Source organism: Typha latifolia, chromosome 6, assembly GCF_019914945.1.
Source record: "Typha latifolia isolate L0001 chromosome 6, TyphaL0001v2, whole genome shotgun sequence".
Lineage (NCBI taxonomy): Eukaryota > Viridiplantae > Streptophyta > Magnoliopsida > Poales > Typhaceae > Typha > Typha latifolia.
The window spans coordinates 13,504,403-13,532,265 of NC_133091.1; the positions used below are offsets into that span (position 1 = coordinate 13,504,403).

At 37.2% G+C, this 27,863-nt stretch overlaps 4 protein-coding genes across 6 annotated transcripts; 2 read left to right on the forward strand and 2 right to left on the reverse strand.

Annotated features, from left to right (window-relative positions):
• Positions 1–1,138: 1,138 nt before the first annotated feature.
• On the reverse strand, positions 1,139–2,630 carry LOC140791103 (mitogen-activated protein kinase kinase kinase 18-like). Its single transcript, XM_073141502.1, has one exon. The coding sequence runs from the start codon at positions 2,467–2,469 to the stop codon at positions 1,156–1,158; it is 1,314 nt and encodes a 437-aa protein (XP_072997603.1). The 5' UTR covers positions 2,470–2,630; the 3' UTR covers positions 1,139–1,155.
• Positions 2,631–8,472: 5,842 nt separating this feature from the next.
• Positions 8,473–11,223, reverse strand: LOC140790565 (probable protein phosphatase 2C 32). Its single transcript, XM_073140691.1, has 4 exons — positions 10,519–11,223; positions 9,740–10,090; positions 8,963–9,142; positions 8,473–8,871 (listed from the first exon to the last, which is right to left on the reverse strand). Exons 1-4 carry the CDS (start codon positions 10,987–10,989, stop codon positions 8,710–8,712), a joined length of 1,164 nt encoding a protein of 387 aa, XP_072996792.1. The 5' UTR covers positions 10,990–11,223; the 3' UTR covers positions 8,473–8,709.
• A 1,981-nt stretch (positions 11,224–13,204) lies between these two features.
• Positions 13,205–13,709, forward strand: LOC140791213 (em protein H5-like). Its single transcript, XM_073141634.1, has 2 exons — positions 13,205–13,322; positions 13,436–13,709. Exons 1-2 carry the CDS (start codon positions 13,208–13,210, stop codon positions 13,600–13,602), a joined length of 282 nt encoding a protein of 93 aa, XP_072997735.1. The 5' UTR covers positions 13,205–13,207; the 3' UTR covers positions 13,603–13,709.
• A 3,132-nt stretch (positions 13,710–16,841) lies between these two features.
• LOC140790829 (probable AMP deaminase) lies at positions 16,842–27,622 on the forward strand. Of its 3 annotated transcripts, none has more exons than XR_012109453.1 (20): positions 16,842–17,364; positions 18,544–18,728; positions 19,173–19,380; positions 19,628–19,806; positions 19,940–19,991; positions 20,073–20,200; positions 20,340–20,519; positions 20,638–20,705; positions 20,784–20,926; positions 21,563–21,624; positions 23,053–23,166; positions 24,017–24,157; positions 24,765–24,917; positions 25,135–25,188; positions 25,261–25,371; positions 25,528–25,701; positions 25,812–25,892; positions 26,323–26,421; positions 26,560–26,683; positions 27,144–27,622. XR_012109453.1 is itself a non-coding variant. In XM_073141117.1 (19 exons), exons 1-19 carry the CDS (start codon positions 16,923–16,925, stop codon positions 26,626–26,628), a joined length of 2,643 nt encoding a protein of 880 aa, XP_072997218.1. In that variant the 5' UTR covers positions 16,842–16,922; the 3' UTR covers positions 26,629–27,140. The 3 variants fall into 3 exon arrangements, 1 of the variants encoding a protein (XP_072997218.1); XR_012109454.1 differs by having other exon boundaries at positions 26,785–27,508; XM_073141117.1 differs by lacking the exon at positions 27,144–27,622 and having other exon boundaries at positions 26,560–27,140.
• The last annotated feature ends 241 nt before the right edge of the window (positions 27,623–27,863 follow it).

A 27,863-nucleotide genomic window follows, 5' to 3' on the forward strand; every position in this document is an offset into this window, starting at 1 on the left:
TACGGTGTCAATTATGCTATAGGACACTAAATTGTGTCTATTTGCGCCTCAGCTTTTTTATCCTTCTATTTGTGGTGCTGCTAATATTTGCCTAAGCGAGAACTCATTTCCATGGTGTTGTCATATTTCATTTGTTCCCTTATAAGAATGCTCGTGTTAATCTTTGTGCTAGATAGTGTGCTTCATAGTCGATCAAACTGAGTGTGGGGCTTGTTAAATGGTTGATGCCCTATTTTCCTTTTCTTTTTCAGTATATCATGTTGTAATAGATTGCTATAATTAATGAATTATCAATCTATGGACTTATGAACTAAAAAAGGATGTAATACAAATTTCAATTGAGTATTAACTCGAATACGAATTTAGATTTTGATAGGGATTTAGATATTTATTTATCCACAAATATAAACTTAAATAATTAAAAATACTAATATTAAATATATCTTTAAACTTTTTAACTCTTGATACAAGTTTACTTATAATTCCTTATTTGATTTATAGCAGTACCCATTTAGTCCCAATACATTTTTAAAGTTAAAATTTCGACATACCTGGAGTATCCATATCGGAATCAAAAACATGAGCTTGCATATGGTTTGAGAGGTTTGGCCATTATCCAATTCATATTTCATCAGCTAAATTTAAATAAAATTCGAGCCTAAGCGAAAAGATTAGGTCTGAATTTAATCGATTCTATTTTAAAATCAAGCTTGAGTCAATTCTTAAGTAGGTCTACACTTTGTAAAATTAAAATAAATAGGTAACCAAAATTGAATCCTATTTATTGTATATAATCATACACTTATTATTTGTTATTTATATATAAATTAAGCTTAATTAAGCTAACCCTAGCTTAAAATTAAATTTGAGCATAATTAAATTGATCAAGCTTGCCTCGTTTTAAATACAAGCGGAGCTTGATTGAGCCTTATTGAGATGAGCTCGGGCCAGCTTAGATTATTTTGATAGCCCTAACGGCGAGTAACAGATGTCACCAAGGACTATAAGTTGGGCTTGTCGGAATGTTTTAACTACTATTTTTGTGCCAGATATTGTAAAAGCTAATCAAGCCTGGCCTAAAATTGTTATGGCCCAAAGTATGTCTTTCTTTCAAGTTCCAGTTAGATCAACTCTCCAGTTCTAAGCAAGACATTGTCACAATTGTAGATTTCTTGGTGCATAATCTCTCTTGCAGTCTGAATTGAATCCAAGTAACATTAATGAAAAGAACAATTCGATTGTATCACAAAACCCAAATTCCAATGACCCCAAACCTATCCACAGCCCACTACTCATACAATAGTCCTCTTCACCAGAAGAGGACAGGGAATCTCCATTTCCTTCCCAGTTTTGCAAATCACCCCTCCTAAAATTGGGAAATTCTATGGGTAGCCCTCCCTCTTCCCCTGCCGTCCTTTTTACCAAATTGCCCTCGGCGGCCGACCTCACCACCTCCCACCCGTCGCTGTCCCAATCCACCGGTCCCTCCCCTGAGTCCAATTCCCTCACTCTCTCCCTCGCACAAGCAACGGCCGCCGTCTCGTCCGAATCAAACCCACCCGAGCTATCTCCGGCGCCGACTTCTGCCCAAGCCCAATCCAGCACTCCGCGTGGGGAATAGTCGGCCTCTGTTTGGTTGAAGTCGGCGCTGGCTTCGGCCAAGAAAGGATGCTGCAGTAGCTGTTCGCAGCTCCACCTCTCGCTTGGGTCCCTCCGCAAGCACTTGTCGACGAAATCCCGGCATAATTTTGATGCCGAATGCGGCGGCTGGGGCGAATCGTTGCCGTATCCGATGCGGACCAATACGTCCACGCCGTTGGAGGAATCCGCCCACGGCTTCGCTCCCGTGACCGCCTCGATGACCGTGCACCCGAGCGACCATACGTCGGAAGCCGGCGTTGGCCTCCCGCCCCTGACGACTTCGGGCGCCATCCACAGCGGCGTCCCGCAGATCGTATCCGAATCCGAATCCGAATCCGAACCCACCCTCCTCGCCGAGCCGAAGTCGGCGATCTTGGCGATCCCATCGCCGACTAGCACGTTCCTCCCCTTGACGTCCCCGTGCACGACGCCGGCCTCGCCGTGGAGATACCGCAGCGCACGCACGACGCACCTGGCATAGCCTCGGACTTCGCGCTCGCCTAACCCGCCTCTCCTCGCGGCCAGCTCCGCCAGGGACCCCCCGCTCACGTGCTCCACGTGCAGGTTGCGGTACAGAGCAGACGGCGTCTCCTTCGTAAAGTCGTCGCCGAGGTAGGAGACGACGTAAGGAGACCGCAGAATTCGGAGGATTCGGATCTCGTTCTCCAGAGCGAGGACGGAGTGGACCGGGGAGGAGTTGCAGTCCACGGACTTAACTGCAAAAGTTCTCCCGCTGGACCTCTCCAGCGCTAAGCTAACTTCACCGAAGGATCCCTTTCCGATGCAATTCCCCCTGACCCAACTCGGATCAGAGAAACCCGAGCTCATTCTCTCTGTTGGAAGAGGAAGAAGAAGAAGAAGACGCGGATAAGTTGTCGGATAAGTGGTGGAATAGTAAGGAGGAGGAGGAGGATAAGAAAAAGTTAGGGAGAAGGGGTAGTATTTATATGTGTTGGTGTGTGGGGATTACCAGGGGGAGTTCATCGCATTTGGATTTGGATTTTGGGTAATGATTCACGTAACGGGAAATGGAGGATTGGAGGCGGATATTATTTTTATCGTTAGTCCTCTAGTAGGGCCGGCTCGGGTCGGGGGGGGGGGGGGGGGGTAAAATTTCACGGATAGTAATTAATTAGGGACTAAATTGTAACTTTCTTTTTTTGTTTTAAATAAAAGGATATTATAATATTTTTCTCATAATTAGGTCAATCTTTTTCTGTTGTACTAAATTTAATTATTTCTTTTATTTATAATTCAAAATGTGGTCCCTGATACAAAATCTAGTGGCCATGCTTCAAAAGGATCGTATGCTGAACCGAGCTGACTCAGCTCAGCACCCGCAAGAGATGGGGATGACGTGGAGACAAGTGAGTGGCTAAAATGAAGGTGGGTTTGGGTGGTGGATAGTGCGGATTGCGGCAGATCGGCGGATTATTCTGCGGCCGGGGTGGAGCGATGTCGTGCTTTAACTGCCATAATAAATCATAAATAATTAATATTTAAATATTATTCCTAATATTTACGGAATTTTTTTTAAATTATCTCCTCCGTTGACGATTTTTAACTTGAATTTTTTTTATTAAAAAAAATAGAAAGAAAGATAGGAGATAAAATATTAAGTAGGTCAGCGATGTCGTAATCACCATTATGACCGGATACAATCGCCCTAATTAATATTAAAAAAGAGGAAGTACCTCACTAATTGGGAACTAATGAAAGCGATTTAAGATGCATCCAGTACTATGAACAAAAGATATAACCCCTAAAAAAGGGAGATTCGGTTCATTCATCTGTGTTGCCTGTCCTAAATCTTGCAAGATTTTTATGTCCAAACTAAAAGATCTCTTTACTTAATTGGCCAGGAATAATTAACTGTTGCTAAGAAAATAAAATTAAGAATAAAATGATAACTTTTTCTTCGTTTAGTTTTTTTTTGTATAACGATACTAACTGTTTTAAAGTTTATAGAAATAATAAGCATCAATTTCATCAGAGTATAAAAACTAAAGAATGGAGGCAGAGATGTGAATGGGGAAGTTGTGTCAAGCTGGAAGAAATAAAGAGATGGATGGATAGGGGAGACTCACCTTTGGCATTTATCTACTTATTTATCCATGGTTCGGTGCATTTCTTCACAAAAAACAAACGAGTGAGAGTTGGATCCAGAATTAGATCTTATTAGTCCAGTAGTTAACCAATCCAATTGTTCTTCTGGTACTGGTACTGCTCATGGATTGTGATCTTTGCCGCAACTGAGAGCCAATGAGATTGGACATTCAGATTTCTCTCATGTACTTAGATTTTTTTTAAATTTTTTTTTTTAAAATTTTGATAGCCTTTTGAAGCTATGAATTGAATCTTGGGCAATAAATTGCTTCACAACTGCTTTTGTTCTTGTTGGTTTGTAGTGTTTGACAGGGCTTTTGACCAAGTGGGCGTGTGCAAGAACACATTGAATTTATCTATAGACTCCTCTCTTTTTTTTCTATCACAGCTTATGTTTATGGGGGGGAAGAATTGAGAAATAACTTTTTCTCACATAAAATAATGTGCTTAATTTTATAAAAGAATTCAAATGTAAGTAGAGGCTCCAACTCGATTGTTATTGATAACGATTACTTCTGATACTAATTTTTTGGTCGCAGGATATTTAGAAAGGGTTGATTATATTTTTCACTACAGGTTTATCATCTAATATCACCTTTAATAAAATTATCAAAATAGTAGATTGTACTAAGTTGTGAAAATAAATTATAGAAGTGGTTTAATCACCTACAAAAGTAATTTCTCATTTTGACTTCCTTTTTAAAAGAAGAGAGTCATTCAGGTGTGAAAGTGAGATTAAAATCATTTTTTTATTTTTAATATTTGATTGTATAAAATAAATTAGAGAAGTAATTTTTTAACTACGAAAAAAATAATTCTAATTTCATCATTTTTTAATTGATTTTCTTAAAAAATTAGAGTTATGTCAGTAAAATGAGTCGTCTTATTATACTCAAAATTTCTCAAAACCAATCAGACCTGCCAACAACGACGACGACGATGACGACGGTGTCAAAATGTTTCACTTCCTGTAATACACCTGTATTATTATGACCAATCCAATTTGGTATTCCTAAAATCAGAGCATGTGATAGATAACTAACGAATAAGGAGATGGATAAGGTTGATGGGCATCAGTTATCACTGAAAGCAAATTGTGCAAGAGAGGAGAAGAAGAAAATGTGGGAATTAATACACTCCACATGCCTTTCTCTGCTGGTAGTAGGGCCTGGAACTCCAATAAAAGCCAGGAGAGGAAAAATAAGACACGAGCAATGCATGTGAGATGTGGGAGAGGGGGGGGAGAACATCCACTATAAGATTAAAATATTAATAACAACAAACGCCCACAGAATTCATAACTATAACTACTTTGATGTAAGAGGTTTTCAGGTATGGGGATGGGGAATGGTAGAATGGAAGATGACAACCAGAAAGTGACTTTCTTTTTTTTTTGTCCTTCGAAAAATAAATCTTATCTGTGTCTGCGCCGACTTTGATGGAGAAGTCGGAAGTCGTCACGCGGGGAAATTTGCAAATAGATCCTTTATTTATGTTTTTTTTTTTTAATTAGAAAAAAAAAAGTGTATACCTTTCCCAAGAAGGGTTCGGCGAAACCAGGGGAGCCCACTCCAAATTGTGACGAAAGTTTGGAACCTCCAGAGATCGTGATCCCTTGCGGTATAAGAAAAGAATAAATTAATTATTTTACGGCCACCTTAACTATTCTCTATTTCTTTTAACTTTTATGGACTATTTATAAACTAAGATATATGTCCTTAAATTCGACATGTAAATTAGTTAAATATAATAAAAAAGTATAATAATTATAGTTTATAAATATAAGAGAGTAAAAAATAATAATATATATATATATATATATAAATAAAAGACCGAATAACATAATTTCCCTTCTTTTTATTTATTTATTTGTTTGTGAGTTTAATGGGGAACAGGAGAAGTTATTTTAAAAAGTAGAGGGGGTGGTTTTGAGAAACTTTTCGGTTCCCAAGAAGGTTTGGCGAAACGAGGGGAGCACTCCGGATCACAAAAGTTGGGAAAACTCCTGAAATCGTGATTCCTTGCGGGGTATTAAATTACATTGAAGAACTCACAATAATTAATTTTTATACTTTGACATTAAATTACTATTAATCACCATTTCTTAATTTTTATAGATTGAAGAAACCTTGTTTCATCACATATCAATCAAAGAGTGCAGTGAAATTTACTTCTAATCAAGTGTAATATTTTTTTTATAAAAAAAAATCATTATTTCTTCAAGTTTAGATTATTTGGGTAAAATATTAAATTGTTTTTTTTATTATTTAAAATAGTTTCTTCAAGTTTAGAGATCATATTCTTCATCTACAGCCAGAAGTATTACTAAAAAAACAAATCTAAGATACAAAAGATGAATCCCCAACACCAGTTGGGTGACATATAAAAATGCATAAAACTTCTTTGTTCTTGAAGTTGAAAATAGAGCTAATCACAAAAAAAAATTATGAAGTCAAATGAGGATAAAAAGAATAAAACAACAACATTATCAGTTAATAAGAAACCAAGGCTATTTCCAGGCAGAGGGTATCTCTTTCCAGGCCTACCAACAATGGATACATAGCTGCACAGAGAGGTCGCATGGAAATAACTCTACAAAGATTACTAGACCAACCTCTTGAATATTGATGAACTGCAGGTGAAAAGCCATTAGCACTAAAATTTTGATGCCAACCAGCATCAGGTACATTTGCATTCAGATATCATCAGTTTTCTCAGCAATGAGACGGCTCAGACGACTTATTTGCTAGTCACTATGCCTCACCTCTGTTTAAGAATTGCAGGAATTGGAATGAAACAGTAACATAACTTTTGATGAAGAAGCACAGGGAATCAATCATAAGTGAGCAATCTTTAAGTATCTTCTTTCATAGAATCCAGTCACTTGGTCGGCAACAGCCCACATTATTGCTTGCTTGCCCAGGTGGAATCCTCATTAGCCTTTGGAAGCAAACACTTCCACAGGGCAAGGCAAGCAATCCTTCTTCATCATAGATTGTTCATATAGCATGGACAATGCCCTTGTATTTGGCATTATCACCTCCTTTTTGTTGTTGCAAACTGATTTAAAATTTTTAACCGCCTGCACTAATACCACAAATATTAGACCAATAAAACTATGTAACTTAGACTGCAGTCAACTAACTAGAAAGAGTGGAAAGCTTGACTGATAACTTGCAAGCCTGTTTACAGAAAACTTGTATACTGCGGCTGATTAACTTGAAAGAGTGGAAAACTTGATAAACAAATTGCATTTCTATTTAGAGAAATTTGTAAAATACGGCACCTCTCCATTTACTTCAAAGAACATTCATACAAAAACCATGTCATTCTCTTCTTTGTCGCGAAAATTCTTATCTTAATATAACAAAAATCGGGCCAGCTCTTTTTCTCATCGTCATCGTCATCATCATCACGCATGCTTATGGTGAGCTGGTTTATTTCATGAACTTAACCGACAAAAAATATCTCCTTTAGGTATGTTATAAGATTCAAATATGTTGCTAGTGTCGTTAGCAACGCCAGTAGTCGGATCTAGAAGAAATTTTCCTCACTTGTGTTTGAGATTTAGAGCACAAGATTCGTGGAACAATATTGTTGATCAAAAGAATCAATGCAGTAGAAGAAAACATATCAAACAAGGCTAAATTGCCATAAACCTATGGGTGGATAAGAAAGAAACATATATAGTTGATCAAAAGTTTCAGCAACATTAGTTGCCTGTCAGCATCAGATGGTTGAACGGTGGGCATTAAAGGTCAGTGAAACCTGGAACCAGCTTATTCATAATTCTAGATTTGGCCTAGTATCACAAGGCATTGACTATATGATGCCTGAGATACTCCAAGTCTAATATAGTGGCCTGGTGGACATGAAATAGGATCTTATACGGAGAATTATGACAGGTAGTCATTTTGTTCTCGTCCAAAAAAAGATAATTTGTAAATGATAAAAACTTCATAAAAGTAAAGAAATTCCAAAGTCAACGAAAGTAACTGCATAAACTCAACAAACACAAGATAAGTAATGTTCAATTCAAAATACTACTCTGAGCAAAATAAACACTGCTACCAGAGTTGCATGCATCAAAATGAAAAGGAAAACATCTTAAGGAGCTCGAAGTTTGGGAGAATGGACCAAGCTTAAACAAATAATAATCGCATTCTTAGGAGGCATTCACTCAAACATCACGAGGGCATCACCCAAACCAACAGAGCCGTTTCAAAAATCTAGCAAAGCAAATGTCACCTCAAAGGGGTCCTTGAGCGGGGACTGGAGGAGAGGCGTTGGACCCCATGCGAAGCGTGCAGTTTGAGGGTCCACCGCGTGGCCAAAGGGATCAAACCGTCAAACCCTTCCACGGAGCTCGGACCCCTGCTGTCCTCTTCACGGTACGATCCTCCTTGACGACGTCGATGGGTTGGACTTGGAGGCAAAAGGCCTCCATGGAGCCGCCCAGGGATCCGGAGGAGGATCGTAGTGGGAAGAGGAGAACGAGGAGGAGTCGGCGATAGCATCCGGCCATCCGGGAAGTGAGACGGAGAGAGGGAGGTATTTTTGCATGGAGGTTCTGACTTTTACCCATGTAATATTAAATACTAACTAAATAATGAATAACAATTTAAAACAGAGCACAATTATTTCACTACGAAAATTTTGGTGGGTTCGTCTCCTCCTCGACCACAAAACCCATATGCACAGGAAATTTCTCAAAAAGCTGAAGAATTGAGAAGAGAGTTGAATAATATAAGAATATATGTACAAGGAGCAGACCTCTTCATTGTTAAAAATAAAAGAGGCTTTTTCATCATGTATACAGAAAGAATGTTGAATAAAACTATCTAAAAATCCCATCTAACAATTGCAAGTAATTCGTTAAAAAGAACACTTGCAAAACAAAATTCTATTCTGTTCATGGATTAATGCTTATGTTGGAAGTGAAATGAGAGAAACCCAATTCCTTCATACAAAATGCTGCAGTTGTATTATCATAACACTGACATCATCCACTGAGCCTCGAGAAGTAGATAGCTCAGCAAGTTTTTTGCTAGCAGAGAGAGGAGATGATTTGTCCTTGCCAATACAGGACGGCCGAGCTATATCTACTGCCTCTTGATTGCTAACCTGAAATAATTAGCAACACAAATTAGCAACATTTTTTACATCAGAAGGTACTCCTGAGGAGAAGAATTGAAACCTGAGGAAAGAACTATACCTTGTCCCATAGCCCATCAGAGGCTAGAATTAAGAACTCGCAATCTTGATTAATCCTGAGGATTTTAGTCTCTGGTTCTGGTGTTACCCACTGTTTGAGATGCGAATCTCCGATTCCCCTCGATACAGCTAAGGAGCCTTGCAATCTCCACAGACCTCGGCAGAAGTCAACAAAGCCACCCTGCATAAATAATACACCAACATTTATAAGCATTTCTTGTGGGCAAAATAAAATGGGAGTTATGCAGAAAGGAGTATGTGAGGCATTTCAACTACTGTATGTTTCTTATAACTTAAATCATATGACGTGAATGATATAAATTCCAAAAGAGCTAAGCATTTTAAGTATAATCCCTTCTATCAGCAACTGGCAAGTGGTAGTCATAATTAATGATGCAATATTTTCTACTCGAAATCGATAAAGAATAAAGCACAACAATCTTGTTCCTCCTGTGTTCATATATGGACCATCTGCGACCACATTCTATAACGACACTAATATTGACACATTTAGACACCTTGAGTTCTTGATTTCTTCCTAGTTCTACTGCATTACTTAATAGCTAATACTAACATTTCCCATCTGGAGTCCAAGTTTCCCCCTAAAGCAACCAGGCAAGGTTCTATAGGGGAGAAGTATGTAAGTACATTATAGTCGAAGAACCTAACCTCAAAACCTTCCTTTCAAAGCAATAGAAGAACCTAAACAGTAGGAGACGGAAATTATGTTGATATATCAAAGATATGAGCACAAAAGAAATTGAAGAAGTGGACTTACCATGCTCTCAATTCGATCCCTTTCATCATTCCGAGACGGGCGGTGATCAGAAGTAAGGGCTTCGGCCTTCCCTGCTCTACTTAAAACAGCACGACAGTCACCAGCATTTGAAACAACGAGATCACCCTTTCGGACCAACGCAGTAACACAGCAGGTCCCTCCTCCAACCTCCTCCTTTAAGAACTCTGAGTCTGTCTTCAAATACCCAATTCTAACTGCTTCTTCTATCTCACTGCAGTTTGCTTCTTCTTCTCTCTTCTGGACTTCATTTATTATAAGCTCGCCCATGTTCTCAGAAGCAAATTCCGCAGCTTTCTTACCTCCATGGCCATCAAATATGCCAAAAATTCCCTGAAAATTGTCAGATATATCAGAATTCTGACTGATTTTTTTTTCTCATTAAAACAAGTATTGCTTACTCGGTTGAAAGGACTGACGACACTAAACAAACCAGAACCTTTCAACATCTGAAAACTCCCACCTTGCCCCCTCTTTTACGGATTTTCTTTAAATCTTTCTATTATCTAAAACGAGTCAAATTGATGGCAGTAGCAAAAATTTCATCTCTAATCCAATCCAAGCTCTACAATTTACTTAGGTTGGTAGATGTGATTTCCTCTGAAATAGATATGCAAACTCTACTTAAAAGGCCTACGCACATTTTAAAATTACAACAATTTCCCATTCTACAGATTTGACCATACCCAAAAATGCATCTTTATCTCAATTTTTGAAACAGCAATAGATGATGATATCGAATATCAACCCTAGAAGCGTACCATTTGGGAATCTCCACGGAGATCAACCGCCGCCAAGTGCCGGTCCTCCATCTCCAACCTCTTCCTCCCTCTCTTGCAGTACACAGAAAACCTCTCGCTCTCCTCCTCCACCTCCCTCCTTCCATCCGACCCCGCCTCCGCCGCCGCGAACGCCTCCGCCATCGGTATATCGATCCGAGCCGGCCGCTTCCTCTTCAGCAGCGAACGACCGCCGCCACCACTCGAAGAAGCAGAAGAATAAGAAGAAGAAGAAGAAGCCACCTCCAACTCTACGGCCCGCGTGGCCCGGAGACCGCTCGCCACGCGCGGGAACCGCGGCCGGAACGGCGAGGCGGAGGACGCCGGGCAAGCCAACGGCGATCCATCGCCGGCTAGGGCTAGGGATAAGGTTTCTGGGGCTCCCTTGCAGGAACGGGGGATCTTAGACGGCGAGAACACCGGCGAATTCGCGATCGCAACCGAGCAAGACATCGCCTTTGAACGAGTTTTCTACTCTTCGCTTATCATCCCAGGTAGGTAGTTTATATAGCGTGCCGACCGAGTTCAAATACTCCTGCGGAATAACTTTATAAAAGAGTAACTTAATCCTTACAGGTTGGGAATAGGCCGTACTTAATAGAGATCGTCTACAAGGAGAGTGCGGGATAATATAAACGAGTGGAGAGCAACAAGTTAACGCGCCGGTCGTCGAAGTCAAAGCGGTGTAAAATGCGTTTTAAAAGAGGCGTGGAAGTCTTATACTAATCTATGACGCGGTCGTTGGAGCTGAGTCAGTTGACTGCTGTTGTTTTGCTCTCAACAGGAAACAGCAAAAGGGGGTAATATAGAAAGCCGCCACGACTAGAGGAATGGCGTCAAAGCGAAGACTAGTGTTCTTTCGTTTGATGACGAGCATCTGATCCGTTCAAAAGGTAGTGTGGAAATCTTTTAGCCACGAAGAACTCGGAAGAACGTTTGGAAAGTAAAGCAGCATTGAGGTGGGAGAGGAGGAAAGGAGGATGGTGACCCAAACCATGTGGCGTTTTCCTATTGGGCCAAGTTTTAGGAAATTTGGGCCCATGGGCCTTATTCTCTTTGCCTATAATTATTACATAAATAATTCAATAAGAACTATTAATTTCTCTCTCATGACCGAAAGATTGAAAGTACTGGTCATATCAACCGAAAGTATCCTCACTTTTCTAAATTGTAAGGGTAAATTAGTCATATTTTATTTTTCTCTTAGCTATCCATTTTTTGTAAAAAAAATAAAAAAAATAATAAATTGGTAAAAGTTGATACTCCTATTATTAAGAAAATAATTATAAGGATAAAGCAATAAAAAAATACTTGAATTATGTAATTCTTTTTTATCTATTAATCTAGTTAAAATGTCTTTTATACATTTTAATTTATCAACAGAGAAAAATTATTTTTAATAACTAATTGGTCAAATCATCGCTCTCGTCACTTTTGCAAAATTAAAAATATTTTTTAAAGTTTAAATGTTTTAGGGTTAAATATATTTTCTTATTTTTATGTCAAACGTAACTGAGCACCGCCAAATTGATCAAAATACCCCTCTCATGTATGTTAGGTAAAACACACGAGTTTTTTAGATGATATTGCCAAACAACCAAAATAGCTATCACGCTTAATTAAATTTATACATAGACTGGTTTAAGACTTTTTGAAGTATAGAAAGATAAAGTGATTTTAGATATAAGTATATAGAGTGGTTTAAAATTTTTTAAAAATATAAGAGTTAACGTGATTTTAGGTATAAATACAATGTGATAAAAAATTTATAACACTTTAATTTAATAAGAAGTAAATTTGGTTTGTTACAATTTCAAAATGATATATTGTATTACTAATTCTAGTTCTGAATACTATAAATAGTCCAACCCCAAACCATATTAATAAGTGTAAAAATATAAAAAAAATGGGTTTAAATTATATGAGTCGATATTATATATTTTAAATAACAGATAGATATGAGAAAAATCTAAAAACATAGTAGAAACATCACTCTACCTATTGATTGCCCTTCTTGAACAAGAGCATATCACAAGAAAACCATAACCTTATTATAACTTTTTATTATAAGTTTTTGATGGTTACGAGCTCGTAACTGTAATGAAACATTATCAAATATTAACTCAAATCTCCATGTGGTTTTATAACAATTACAAAATAATAACCCCAATGCTAACAGAAGATTTTGAACCATAACCTTAGTTGTGAAGTAGAAATCTAACTGCTGGGCTATAATTTCTCGGCCACTATGTTGGACTTCTCATAAAGGTCAAATTGGCTATAGGTGAGATCTTAGCTCATTTGTCTTCAAGACAAATGCTCAAAGTCTCGCAAACCCATATAAGAACTCAATTCATACGTCGATCGATCCAACTCCAGTTGCCAAATTTGGAACTTTTACCGTCCTACAACCCAAAGCCCACGTGGCGTGCTCTCCCGCGTGTTACAGTCGTTATATTCTGTTAATCTTAGCTGCATGCAAACTAACGTGGACTCGTGTCTACGCCATAAATGCGTCCATCACACGTGCCGCATGCACGTAGACATGCACCGGAGTTGCTCCTGCTCTTTTGCCACGTGCCGTCACCTCCATGCTTCCCTCACCGCTCTCCCGACGCTATAAAATAAACCATCCGATCTCCAGTAGTTGTCAGGAGACGAAGGGAAATCCATGGCTTCTGAGCAGGAGAGAGCTGAGCTTGACCGGAAGGCGAGGCAGGGGCAGACGGTGATCCCCGGCGGTACCGGCGGGAAGAGCCTCGAGGCCCAAGAGCACTTAGCCGAAGGTTTGCTCTAGTATTTATTCTCTCTCTCTCTCTCTCTCTCTCTCTCTCTCTCTAGATTACTGTGGATCTATCCAAGTTGTTGAAAGTTTTGGGATATGAAATTATTAACGTAGGGAGGAGCAGAGGAGGTCAGACGAGGAAGGAGCAGCTGGGAACGGAAGGATACCAGGAGATGGGACGCAAAGGAGGGCTGAGTACTACGGAGGAGTCTGGAGAAGAGCGTGCTGCGAAAGAAGGGATTGAGATAGATGAGGCCAAGTTTAAGACTAGGTCTTCTTAAGTTTTAACAACCTCCAAACTTACTGTTTGGAGTTTCTTTTAATGGTTTTTTTAACATGTCGTTGAAGTCTTGTAGTTGGGCTGTTTGATGTACTTGTTGTGTTTTGGTTTAATGAAGCTGGTGATGGTGTAGTTGGTAGCTTTGTCTTGATTATTCTCTTTGGGTCCATGGGCTAGTTTGGGCAACTGGGCTTATAAAAGATACTTGCAATGCAAGTTAAAGTTACTTGAGGATTGGATTCGAGTTGCAGAATGATTGATAAACTATCCTTGATTCGATGCCAAGCGTGCTCCAGTGGGAATATTACAGGAACTACTTTTGGCTTTGATCATGAGGTGGAAAGGTGCATTTGTAAGTGTAGTTAATGGATGGATAAAAGATTATGGGAAGCTAGTTAAGTCGGTGCTGCATGCAATGAATTAATGATGAGTCTCGTAAAGTTGAAAACTTTTTGCTGTTCAATTACAAAGGCGTATGTATCTTTCTAAAATATTTTTAGTATCTTTCTATAGTACTGGAATAGGATTTTAAAAAGTTACGATCCTGTGCCTGTGGTCCTCCAAACAAATAGCCACCAAACTCAGATCCTATTATTGTGGCCCAAAGATGTGGTTGTGATATTGTACTGAGACTTTTGGTTCTTTTAAACTATTATAATTACCAAAATACAACTTGATTTATATGAGTTAGTACCACAATAAAATATGTCCTGTCTTATAGAAGATTATTATTTTTTATTATAGAGAATGCAGCAGTAATTATTATGATATTTTGAAAGTTTTTAGTTGGAGATTATGTAAAGATCAATATGATATTAGATTACTGTAGTATAAGTATCTTTATTAGGAGAAATAGTACTGGTTGTAGCTTGAACTCTCAACAATAGGTGGCATGATGGTGAAAGAGACTCTGTGCCCTAATGGAGTATTCATGGCCAACTAGTCTATATTGCAATGGACCCATTGATACGATTAGAAGACAATCTCTTCCAATACCTATCTTCTCCACATGTCCAACTATTATTTATTCTTGTGTTATGAAAAGGATAGACATAGACTTATCTCCTACACCCAATATTTCATCTTAAATTTTATGTTATATATATATATTATTTTGTTCTTTTCGGACTCGCTTTTAGGTGTTTTATTACATATATGCATCCTGAAATCTCTTATTTACTTAGTATACTATCTGAAGTTGATATTTATATAAAAAAAAGAATAATTCTTGAAATTTTTTGTTTTTGCATGAATGCTCATAAACGTTAAATTCTAAACCACTTAATATATAGTAGACAAAAACAAAATTACTGCAACTACGCTTTTAATTAAAGACATCTTTGTCTTTTTATCTATTTAATATATAAGTAACTGTAATTAATGGTATCCATATAAAAACAATGTGTTTTTGAAAGAAATACATGCAAATATAAAATTTAAGCATTTAGAAAAGTAGTGTGTTTTAATAAGAAAAGCTTTATGTATGACTTTTATCATGTATTCTTTGTATCTCTGTGAAATATATATATATATATATATATATATATATATATATATATATATATATATATATATATATATATATATATATATATATATATCGAAAAATTAATAAAACAATATAATGGTTAACTATATTCGGTAGACATGATGATTTTAGATGCAACAGACAAGAGACTTTTCCAACTCTTTTAGTGCGATATTTGTTCACTGGTCTATTTAATGAAGCACTACTCTAATACAAACCTCTACCTTTTATTAAACACGAAAAGTTTTTGTGGGGCATACATACGAAAAACATTATTACTATCATGTCCCAAATATCTAATCATTATCCCACTTAACAGACATTTATAAATAATTCAAATTAACTATATATTTCAACTCTATCGAGAGATAATTTAAGTATTTTTATTTTTGAAAATAATAATCTTTCATTAGTATCTGTGTGGTTAAATTTAACTTACACATGCTTGTCGGAGAAATATAATTAGAGCAAGCTCAAAATGACACAGAAGGCCTACACTCTTTGAATCCAAAGGTGACTCAATGAAACAGAAGAAATGATACAAAAAAATTTGTAATTCACTGCCTCTCACTCTCATAGGTCTCATCTTTCCGATGCTGAAACCAACAAGCCTCTCACTCTCATAGGTCTCATTTTTCCTATGCTGAAACCAACAAAGAAGATGAGGGGCATTGCTTGGTTTGAGAGTAAGCTTCGAACTCAATTAATTAGTGTTAATATTTTAGAGAGTAAATTTGATTAGATATAAAGATATGTTTAATCACTGAACCAGTTTTAGGATTCTTAAACTAGTTCAAGAATGGTCTTTAAACTCAAAACAAATAAGGCCCAGGTCGTTAGGGAAAGGAGGTGCCCTAGAAATTGAGGAGGGACAATTGTTTTACACTGTGGACTTACATAAGCATGTAAGTCTGTGTTTCATTCCAACATGCAACTTGCACTTGAGGGCATTCCTTTCACCATTAGAAATATAGAAATTAAGAGAGAGAGAGAGGGAGAACCATGAGAGAGCTTTTAATGACTAGCTCTTACTCTAATTAATCCAAGTCTTATAGGATAAGGTTTTGTTTAATTTCCAACAGGAGATGAACTACGTGTCTCCTCCTTCCCCCACCCACACTAAAAAGTCTTGGGGACAGCAACCAGTGGAGTACTGCACAAAAGTTCCTTTTCTCCTTAAAAATTATTATTTTTGATTGATTGAAGTTTATAGATTAATGACTTTTAATTTCATAATTAACTAGCTTGTTGCAAAAAGGAACTGCATCTATAGCTTAAGGAGTGCAAAACTTGCTCTGGGAGTGGGAGTGGATATCATCCCGAGAATAAGGAGATATTCTTGAGCCTATGCCAACTTATTTATTCCACCTCAAAACCCACCATTTTATAGAGAAGGGATTGATAGTGGAAGAGAGAGAGAGAGCCCACAAGTCCTATCGTCGCATCTGATACTCCCCAAAGGCCAAAATGGTAATTTGACACCATTCCCAAATTGGAAAAAGGATGTGTAAAGGAGGGAGTGGTTTATAAAAAGATGAGAGGATAGGTGGTGATGTGTAAAAATACCAGCGATAGACGATGGTCGGGAGGATATTGATATATATCCCTATCAATAATATCTAAAATTTAGAAGCCGTGAAGTTTGGGTAGTTGTTGGGGAGCATGAGAGGCTAACCTCCCTCCTTCTATAAATACTGCGTTTGGTAATGGTACCCACATCTTTTGGCTCCCAATAAAACCATAGTCCTCTCCTCTTCTTCCTCCTCTCTCCACTACGAGGGTTTTAGTGAGAGATGGATTCGTACGCTCTGCACCTCGCCATGGCGGCGCTCGTCGGTGCCTCCTTCGCCGCCATATCCGCCTACTACATGCACCGGAAAACCCTAACCCAGCTCCTCGACTTCGCCCGCGCCATGGAGCGCGAGCGCGATCGGCGCGGCGGCGCCGAGGACGAGAGAGATGGCATCGCCGACGGACCCAAGCTGCCGCAGAGGCGCGGGGGACAGCACTACCGGCGGAAGGCGCCGGGGTACTACCGGCGCGGCGTGGGGTCGGCGTCGCTGCCGGATGTGATGGCGGCGGTGGAGGTTGATGGGGAGGAGGAGGAAGAGGAGGAGGAGGAGGGGGAGAGGAGGGTGGTGATGAACGGCGTGTTCTCGTCAGCGGCAGCGGTGGTGGAGGATCACCGGAGCTTGATTCCTCCGGGGCTGGCTCGGCTTCACACGGTTCCGGAAGGTACTCGTGGTTTACCCTAGTTTTAATCTGATTTTTCTCGGAGTGGAATGTGTTCTACTAGGTGATCTAAAGTTGAATGCGATGGATTAATTTTTAGAAGATAGCAAAATATTGCGATTTTGATCAAGATATTGCAATCTTAATCTGGATAGCAAACAAACTGTTGACAAATAGTTGCTTTTGTATAACCGGTGCAGTATCTACTTGGTATCGATGTGCACTTAATCTGTTTTAAGTTTTTTTTAAAAAAAAAACTATTTACCTTGAATCTTTACTATATCTGTTGGAGAATCGGCTTCCCAGGGCCACTAGTTCCTATTACTATAGGTTGTGTGCAATGAATAACATTTAAGCATTTAAATTCCTTGTGATTGCTACTTACTACTTTTTGACGACTCTAGAATCCTTATTATAGAAGACTATATTGAGACCAAATCTTAGTTACTATTCTTTTTTAGCTTCTACTCATACTGGCCTCACGTGCAACCTGTCAAATTCATTTCTAGCCCCAATTACTAGCTCTAGATGACTTTCATTGTTGTTGTCTCAGTGTATCTCACTTTGTACCATCTACTAATTGTGCATAATTACAGTTTTAACATATGTTTTTTCCTCGCACCTCAGCTGCAGACAGCAGAGTAGTAAGTATTTTTTATTTTGCTCTCGTAAATACTTTATTTTGTACTGCTTCTTAGGAAGAAGATATCACCACAAATTGACCTAGAATCTTCAGAAACATTTTTATGCATTATCTACAGGCCAGTGTTGCATATTGTTGGTGCTAAACATTTTTTCTTTTGAGGAATCTTAATGTCTAAAGAAATACTAGCGCAGCTATGGTGTTCAATATGCTAGTGTGGATTCATGAAGTTTTGCATAATTTATTTACAGGAATTATTATGATTTCTGTTAAGTTTGTTTCTCATGATGGATGTTCATGTCAGAATTGATTTTGATTGGTTTATCTATGTACTAATTGTATTAGAAAAATGAATACTTATATCAGTGAAGCTGTTAGATGTGTCTACGCTACCCACCAAGCTCAGAGCTGGTTGTGGGAGTACTCTGCTGCTGTTAGGGTTCATGTAGACCACATCTTCTCTGCATACTTCACATGCTGCTACTAACTTTTGAGGCCTGGAGAGAAGTGCTTTAACTGCACAATTTTTTATGCATCAGGTAATAAACCACCTGTACGTTCGAGTTCAAACAAAAAGGTTGGACATTTAATCAGAGCAACCTCTCCAAAATCCCCGGTTGCTAGTGGTAGTGCCTTCGAGAGTGTGGAAGGATCAGACGAAGATGAGAATCTGCTTGATGATTCTAAAAATGACGATTCCTACTTGGAAATAAATGGAAATATTGTAAGTTCATTTTTTATGTCTTGCAATTTTTAAATGCTGATTTTGACTTTTGTTTTTTCCTCTCTTACATTTAAATTGAAATGTGAATAGTGTGACACTTTGTATTGTATGCAATCTCCATATGTTTGAGTATTTTTGTTATCAAAACTTGTTTAATGGTTTATAGTTTTTCGTTGTGTATAGATTTTCTCCTTAAATTTACAAAAGCCACTCCTTATAGTTTTGGTGGTATAGAAGGAAGGCTTTAGCAGCTTTATCTCTTGCTTAAAAAAGTTAATGCCTTAAAAACTACTTCCTTTGCATAAATGCTTACTCTTTTTATTTGCTCTTTATAGTTTCTGGTGTTCCATTTTTCTTTCTTTTATCTTATACTGTTATATTTACCTTCTCTAAGCCTTAATAATTATATATGAATTTGAAGAGGAGTAAACTAATTCCAAGCAGGAAATGGAGTCCAAGAGTTTATTTCAAGCATTGCCTGATAACATCATTGAGGATGGGGATCCAAAACCATTAACTGCAACTGACATGATTCGATCTCATAGTGTATCCGGTAATCTACATGGTGTCCAGCCTGATCCAGTAGCAGCTGATATTCTTAGAAAAGAGCCTGAACAAGAAACTTTTACAAGATTGAAAATTGCACCACTTGGTATGGCATTCTTTTAATAGTATGCTGTCATTTTAATTTTCATCTTTGTACCTCCTAAATTGCTTCTTGATTATAACATATTTCTGTTCGAGTATAAAAGTAATTTCCAAAAAATTAAGAAAATCATGTACATATGAATCAATATAGCAAGAGAGGATACCATAATTTATTCACACTTATGGTCTTTATGTTGCATGGAAAAGGAACTGAGCATTTTATTTTCTATTGTTTCTTTGGTCAATTTCAGAGACACCATCTGCTGATGAAATTGAGGTCTATAAAATTATTCAGAAATGCCTCGAGTTACGAGAAAACTATGTCTTTAAAGAAGAAGTTGCTCCTTGGGAAAAGGAAGTTATAACCGATCCCAGTACTCCAAAACCTAATCCTAATCCATTTACCTATGCGCCTGAGCAGAAATCGGCGGTAGGCTCTTTCATATTTTCTGTATTATCTCTGCCATTTGCTGTTCTTACCACTCTAACATTCTTCTATCTCTTTCTTCTTGTTGTTTTTCGTATTTTTTCCCTAAATAATATATCTTCTACTTTTCTTTCAGCATACTTTTCAAATGATTGATGGTGTTGTTCATGTCTATACAAATAAAGATGGTAAGGATCGTAATGCCCTTTGTTTTTATTCATTTTGTTGCTTAGGATGTCACCTTTGCTTTAAACTGTTTTTTTTTCCAGCTAAGGAAAGACTCTATCCTGTTGCTGATGCTACGACTTTTTTTACTGATTTGCACTATATCCTTCGGGTTATTGCTACTGGAAATATTAGAACTGTATGCCACCATCGTCTGAATCTTCTAGAGCAAGTAACTCTCTTGTACTCACTACTCAGTGCCATCATAACTTTTGGGACCTCATGATAGTGGGACATCTCATATGATTCTCCTGTCTTCTATATTGTGAAAACTTGAATTTTAATATTTTTTATTCTGATTGTCACTTCAGAAATTTAATCTTCACATGATGCTCAATGCGGATAGGGAGTTCCTTGCACAGAAAAGTGCACCACATCGTGATTTCTATAATGTCAGGAAGGTTGATACTCATGTTCATCACTCAGCTTGCATGAATCAGAAGCATCTACTGAGATTCATAAAGTCTAAATTGAGGAAAGAACCTGACGAGGTGCACCTGCTTGCTTTCTTTTTTTGACCTGTTCAACTTTTTCCTTGTGTTGAATATCTGTCCAAATTCTTAGCATTTCTTTGATTCACTTTAATCTTTTCAAGTTTTGTTGCTCTAGGTTGTGATTTTCAGAGACGGAACTTATTTGACTCTGAAGGAAGTTTTTGAAAGTTTGGACTTGACTGGGTACTGGACTATCTATTAACTCTATTAAGCACATCTAAATTAAGTACTCCCCTTAATTCATCTTTTTCTTTTCCTCAGGTATGACCTTAATGTCGATCTCTTAGATGTCCATGCAGATAAGAGTACTTTTCATCGTTTTGACAAGTTCAATCTAAAATATAATCCTTGCGGCCAAAGTCGACTGAGGGAGATCTTCCTTAAACAAGATAATCTCATCCAAGGTATTGATTTCAATGATATCTTCCCTGTTCCTCAAAAGTCAAAAGCACTTGATATCCATTGTATCAGTGCTTTTGTATTGTTGGTTTCTTCAATTTGATGGAAGTTTTCGGCCTTCTGTCCTCTGTTGGACTCAAGTATAATGTTGCTTGTTTGAACTCTCCTGTACTTCATGCCCAACCCACCTGCATCATGACAGCAGCTTTACAAGCAAGATTATACAAACTTGGCAGTAGAGGAACCACCAAGATTCCATCTCTTCTCCATCTTCCATTTCCATTTCTTTTTCCTGAATTCTGTTATCTTGCTTTTTAACTCAAGGTCTATGATCTGAGGCCTGAGCTAGCTCTGCATAATTCATCTTCTATGTGGTTTATTTTTCAAACTAGGCAAATCCATGAAAAGAGTTATCTCATCACATTCTGAGTTTCAGAGCATATAAATGCCTTGTGCTATGTTTTTGCAGTTTTTTTATTCAATTTTCTTATTATAGCCATAAAATTTCTCATGAGAAGCAAATTAGATATTTGTTATTTGATAAGAAATTTGGTGGTAAAAACTAAGTGAATTTTACTCTTGTTACTTGAAACTTGTGTTGGAGCTCTTGCCTGAATGTGTTTTATCTTTTCCTTTCCTAGGCCGTTTCCTTGCTGAGCTAACGAAGCAAGTATTTTCTGACCTTGCTGCTAGTAAATACCAGGTGCTTTCTTTGAATTATATCTAACTAGCTTTTGCTAAACTTGCAACTATACAGATATCTTTTTCTTCAATCTATTCAAACAAATGAACTTCTTTTTTCTTTCCTCATGCATTTGTTCTTGAGATTGCTCTGGAAATGTTGTCATTCTATTTAATGAAATTATTGATATCCAAGATAATGGCTGTCCATTTCTGTCATGTTCTGCTAAATCAATTGCTGCAACTGAAGGCTTAGTTCTAGTCTTCTTTTCCAATAAGAAGGGCAGGCTAGATCCAAATTGTGTTTGTAGTTGTCTTCCAGTAATAAGAGGGATAATACTTCTACCGAGAGAAGAAAATACATCCAAATCCCTAGGAGAATATATCTTGAAGATTGCTATTTTGTCTCTCACTGTGTCTCCAGTTATGTTATTGGGAGTGGACAATGCATCATAATTTTATACCACAGAAAGCATGATTTGGTCAGGCAATTTGAGGAGTGATCTTAACATTTCTATTAGGAACCTCGACGACCATTTCTTGTCACCCAATCGTTTACTCGAAACATCAGTGACAAATGTTATACGTGAAAGCTGTTGACTTGTGGAAGTTTATGGAGCGTATGCATTTATGAGGGACATCTTACTTTAAATCTCTGACCAGAACTACCCATCTGACTAAGCTGAAATAACTCGGATCTGCTAATTATCTTGGATCTCACTTGGAGAAGTCTAAGTGCACTGTTAACCTATCGTGTATTTTAGAAAGAAATGTCCATTTGTTATCTTCTGCTAATCGCACAAGAGCAAGGTCTGTTGAACTGAAACATGCCACTGGAATAACAAATAAGGAGGACCTAAATTATGTATAACTACGGGCCCATTGGGATCCATTTAAGATGCTCTGAAGGGAACTCCATATGTGATGTAACGTTAATTATTTTTTACTTTTTAATCTTCTAATATCTTTGACATAAATAGCATTAGAACCCTTTCTGATGTTCCAAATCTTCTCTCTTTCCCCATGTTCTTTATCATTAAGACAACAATCATAGATGTGAAGTTCAACATAGTCTCACCTTACTGCTATTACTGATGGTATTCTAATATTTTTGACGTAAATAGCATTAGAATTAAATACGATGTCCTATGTCTTTTCTCTATCCCTGTGTTCTTTATCATTAAGAGAACAATCATAGATGTGAAGTTCAATGTAGTCTTAACTTACTGCTATTACTGATGATATTGCCAGCTATACGTGATTCCACAATGAAAGATGATGATATAAGTTTCTTATTTTGTCTATTCTTGCTAAGCTATTTTTGATGCATCGTCTATGTGAGCATCTACCCCTAGTTCTTCTTATGAAAGTATTCTTAGACAGTAATTTTAGAGTTACCTTCCTGCATATTATTTTCTCTAAGGTATGTTTTCTCAATTACCTTTATCAGATGGCTGAATATAGGATATCCATATATGGAAGGAAACAAAGCGAGTGGGATCAACTGGCAAGCTGGATAGTAAATTATGAATTATATAGTGAAAATGTTGTTTGGCTGATTCAGGTAACCCCCGCTGCTTCCTTTTGTTAGTTTCTTATGCTAATGATAGATTGTTAGTCATCATGCAGAAGTTAATCATGACATTCTCTGTGTTTACCTATTTGTTCGCTTTGGTTCCTGCCGTAATGCCATTCATATGTAGTAGCATTGCTTGGTAACTTCATTATGTGAACCAAAATAGAGGGACATTTAATTGCAATAGGCATCCACTTCTGTGGGGTCTGGGGAAAGCTAGGTGTACACAGCCTTAACTCATCATCAGAAGACATAGTTCATGTGAGTTGAACCAATGCCACCGGGATGCACAGAGCCAGTCTTAATTCATGTTACTTGGGCAATATTCTGTGAAATTCTCCATTATTGAGCCCAGTCTTGACATGTCTATAAGGTGCTTACTTCCATGTACTTGATTTTTCTGTCATAAATGGCAGTAACATTTGACTATCCTATCAGTATGTGACCTACGAGATTAAAATAAATATATTGGATTTAAGAATGGGGGTATATACTTTGAACTATGAAGATTGTAGATGTAAATTGATTAACTTACGTCAAATTATCTAGTTCAGATGTAACTTGTCACAGGCACAAGTGACTAGAATCCCATATAAGGACATATCTAAAATTAAACGTCGGAAATGCTATTGCAAAGATTGGTGAGGCATATTCAGTGTTTTTGCATTGGACTGACTGGTTTCAGTTAAGGCGTCACTTTCCATAATTTGATTCTTTTTTACTTTCCTAGTCTTTTAATTTACGGAAGTTTGTGAAAGTATATGCATTTTTTTTAATCTTCACAACCAGTTTATCATTGTTTCTGAGATTAATGAAGTATTTGTTCTCTGTACTGCAGATTCCACGGTTATATAACATATACAAGGAAATGGGTATAGTTACATCATTCCAGAACCTCCTTGACAACATTTTTCTTCCTCTTTTTGAGGCCACTGTCGACCCAGATTCACATCCTCAGTTGCATATTTTCTTGAAGCAGGTTGGCTTATATTCTAATCCTTGACTTAATTATCTGAATTTTGTGCATGTGTTACTAATTACTAAATACTAATCATCTTGTAGTGAAACACTTTCCCTATTTAACAAGGTCTGCATTTGTCTTTATTTGTTGATGCTATAGTAAATTGGATTATTATTAGAAATATGGTGGAAATTTTATTAGTACAATGTAAAGAGAGAAGTAAAGACAATAATAAAGATTCACGGTATACTTTGTACATTGTATTTCATGATTGATAAATAATATCAACCAAAATACTAGCATTAAGATGAGCTAATTCTATCAAATACTGCTTGCAATTTGCAAGAGATATCTCCGACCACACTTGAATGTTGGAATAGCTTACTGAGTTTGTTAGTCCCTTACGAAAAGCTTACAGGAGGGAACTGTGATTAACGAGGGATATATCCAGGGAACTTGTATTTTTATTTATATGTTTCCCCATACTTTATGTGGGTTGTGACTTTTCATTCAGTAGTTATATCTGTAATCTGTCTATTTTTTTCTTATATCAATTAGTCAATTTTGAAGCTCCTGGGGTTGCAAGACGTGATCTCATGGTGTTACTATTTTTGTTGCAATCCAGGTTGTAGGTTTAGATTTGGTGGATGATGAAAGTAAACCTGAAAGACGTCCAACTAAACACATGCCAACCCCAGCTCAATGGACCAATGTTTTCAATCCCGCCTTCTCATATTATGCTTACTATTGTTATGCCAACTTATACACATTAAACAAGGTACTTATTCTAACTCAGTTATTTTTCTCTAATTAGTTCAGGCTTAGCGAGAGAAAAGCTTAGTTGCAATCCGTTTTGCATTCTTTGATAGGATATGTGAATCAGTAAATATTATCAATTTATATACTTATGTATGTATGTACACATGTATGTTAGATATGCAAATTGTAGGTATTTGCTTATCTTGGTACTTCCTAACCTCCTGTCTATATATTAGCTCCGTGAATCGAAGGGCATGACAACTATCAAATTCCGTCCACATTCTGGGGAGGTAGGAGTCGTAGCATTTCTTTTTCTTAGTCATACTCTTGAAATATTTTACAACATTTGCAGCTATTTCTAGGCTGGCGACATTGATCACCTGGCAGCAACATTCCTTACTTCTCACAATATAGCTCATGGCATCAACTTAAGAAAGTCTCCAGTTCTTCAGTACTTGTATTATCTTTCTCAGGTAACTGATGCAACCTCCCCCTTAAGTGTTTTGCATGATCTTGTTCTTCTGGAGGATTGAAATGCTACCTTTTTTTTCAGTACAATAACAATTGTGATTCTTTTCTTTTCCCGTACATTTGTAATACTAATATTTTTTTTGTCTTCTTGCGATTAGATTGGTTTGGCAATGTCCCCTTTGAGTAACAACTCCTTATTTCTTGATTACCATCGGAACCCTTTCCCAATGTTCTTTCTGCGAGGTCTGAATGTCTCTCTTTCAACGGATGATCCATTGCAAATTCACCTAACAAAAGAACCTTTAGTGGAAGAATACAGTATTGCTGCTTCAGTAATCTCTCTCTCTCTCTCTCTCTCTCTCTCTCTCTCCCTCCACAGAGCAAAGTCAACTCTGATTGAACTCTGCAAGCTGCTGACCTGTTTCACATTTTATATCTACAGTTGTGGAAGCTAAGTTCGTGTGATTTATGTGAGATTGCAAGGAATTCAGTTTACCAATCAGGCTTTTCACATGCTCTCAAGGTATGGACATGGTGTGATACTTTGGTTACCAATTTGAATTTCAAAATTGGGATGCAATGTTGTACCATCGTGTTATTTTATAAGGCTTTATTGAACTTTAGTACAGGAGAACTGCTATTCTCATTGTTATTGGTTCTTATTCTGTTGCGTTTAATACTCTTAAAATTAATTGTGGTTTCTAAAACCTGTGAATTACTCTATTGCACACCTTTATTCCTGGTGTGCTGGTTCCTTATTAGTCATCATGTAACAACATGGTGTTCATCTAAAGAATTTACCGTATGCAATTATCTGCCATAATTTGGTTTCCTGCTGCACTGAGTTCTAGTTCTTTCACAAATTTTTTGTATTTAAAATGTAATACTGATAATATATCTTCTCTCCTATTATTTGTTTTATGCTGAACAAATTTTGGGCGTATTCTCTGTAGTCGCATTGGATTGGAAGAAATTACTACAAAAGAGGTCCTGATGGGAATGATATCCATAAAACAAATGTGCCCCACATCAGGGTTGAGTTCCGCGAGACGGTATGAGTTGTCTATTTGTTTTTACCCCCATTTAGCTTCGTACTTGCATTCAAAACCATCTAAAACAGATTGCACTCTTGTCTTTCTGTTCGGTTCCTTTTTCTTTAATACTTATCCTTTCAATTATGAAACCTGCAGATATGGAGAGAAGAAATGCAGCTAGTCTTTTTGGGTAACGCTAAGTTATCTGAAGACATTGATAAGTGACGCGTAAAGTGTTCTACAAGTATTGCATTCTTTGTGGGATTGGCCCAATATTCTGGTAATCCATATGCCTATTTTTTTTAGAGGTATAATTAATGCCATTTATATGTCTACGCCAAAATTTGCAGCTAATATACATTTCACCCTTTTCTGCACTAGTTTCTGGGTTCCCTTTTGGAGGATAGATACTTAAGCGAAGGATTCTTAGCCGTGATCTCTGAGGGTGATATACTTAATTTAAACTACTAAGGAAAGATGAGGAAAAGGAAAATATTAGCTCTTTTATTTTAAAATTAAATGTGGAAAAAGACATATATAAGAGTACATAAGACGAAGAAGTTGATGTAACTAGATATTGCCAGTTGGTTCAATGATCTGCTGGCTGGTTTAGTCAACATCAAAGAAATATATTGAACAGATCTGAATATCCTTTTCTTAAAATTGATGTAAGTAGCCATTGTCAATTGTTTAAATTTACTTGTCTTCAACTTCATCTTAAATGTCTTGTTCATCAACAGAGCCATCAAGTCTCCCTTGTGTTTTGTCTACTATCTATTGCTGAGGAAATTCATCATGTTCCTTTCGTAAGCACGAAGAGTTGGATACAAGCTATAGAGTCTAGAAGAGTTTCTTGCTTCGAGTTAGATATTTTAAATCTCAGAAAGGACGAGGGTGGATGCATAATCTTCATGTAACCGAGGAAAAACAGAAAGAACTACAGAATAATTTGGAGTCCCAATCTAGATTGGTGCTTCTATTTAAGATATAAATGCTCCTGCTGAGAGGCAACCCTTCGTAGAAGTTACTGTTGTGTACAGGTCCTCTCCACTTCTACTTGTTTATTTGTAACGTTCTAATAGCTTAAATTTGTGCTACTTGCTTCCATGGTGGATACTAAACGTGGGCATGCAAAATGCCTACATATTTATTTCCCGCTTTTATTGAGAACTATATTTATTATTCATTAATAGTGGATTTAACTACTAGAATTTTATTCTTTAGTTGTTTTCATGAGACTTCTTTGTGCTAGAGCTTGTATTTTATAGACCACCTAGAATTTTTAAGGTCGAAATTAACTCCTTTTTAGTGGTATTTTATTAGGAAGTAGGGATTAATATGATCTCTACTTCTCTGAAACTTATTATTTAAATATATATATATATATATATATATATATATATATATATATATATATATATATATATACTCTTCACTTTCCCACCTACCCCTCGTATTTT

Bases quoted from the DNA above. Each gene is read 5' to 3' on its own strand.
- LOC140791103 (XM_073141502.1), bottom strand. From the start codon at position 2,469: ATGAGCTCGGGTTTCTCTGATCCGAGTTGGGTCAGGGGGAATTGCATC.
- LOC140791213 (XM_073141634.1), top strand. From the start codon at position 13,208: ATGGCTTCTGAGCAGGAGAGAGCTGAGCTTGACCGGAAGGCGAGGCAG. The intron at 13,323-13,435 runs GTTTGCTCTAGT...TTATTAACGTAG, and splicing joins CCAAGAGCACTTAGCCGAAG to GGAGGAGCAGAGGAGGTCAG.
- LOC140790565 (XM_073140691.1), bottom strand. From the start codon at position 10,989: ATGTCTTGCTCGGTTGCGATCGCGAATTCGCCGGTGTTCTCGCCGTCT. The intron at 10,091-10,518 runs GTACGCTTCTAG...GACAATTTTCAG, and splicing joins TCCGTGGAGATTCCCAAATG to GGAATTTTTGGCATATTTGA. The intron at 9,143-9,739 runs GTAAGTCCACTT...TTATTTATGCAG, and splicing joins GGGATCGAATTGAGAGCATG to GGTGGCTTTGTTGACTTCTG.
- LOC140790829 (XM_073141117.1), top strand. From the start codon at position 16,923: ATGGATTCGTACGCTCTGCACCTCGCCATGGCGGCGCTCGTCGGTGCC. The intron at 19,992-20,072 runs GTAAGGATCGTA...TTTTTTTTCCAG, and splicing joins TGTCTATACAAATAAAGATG to CTAAGGAAAGACTCTATCCT. The intron at 23,167-24,016 runs GTAACCCCCGCT...TCTGTACTGCAG, and splicing joins ATGTTGTTTGGCTGATTCAG to ATTCCACGGTTATATAACAT.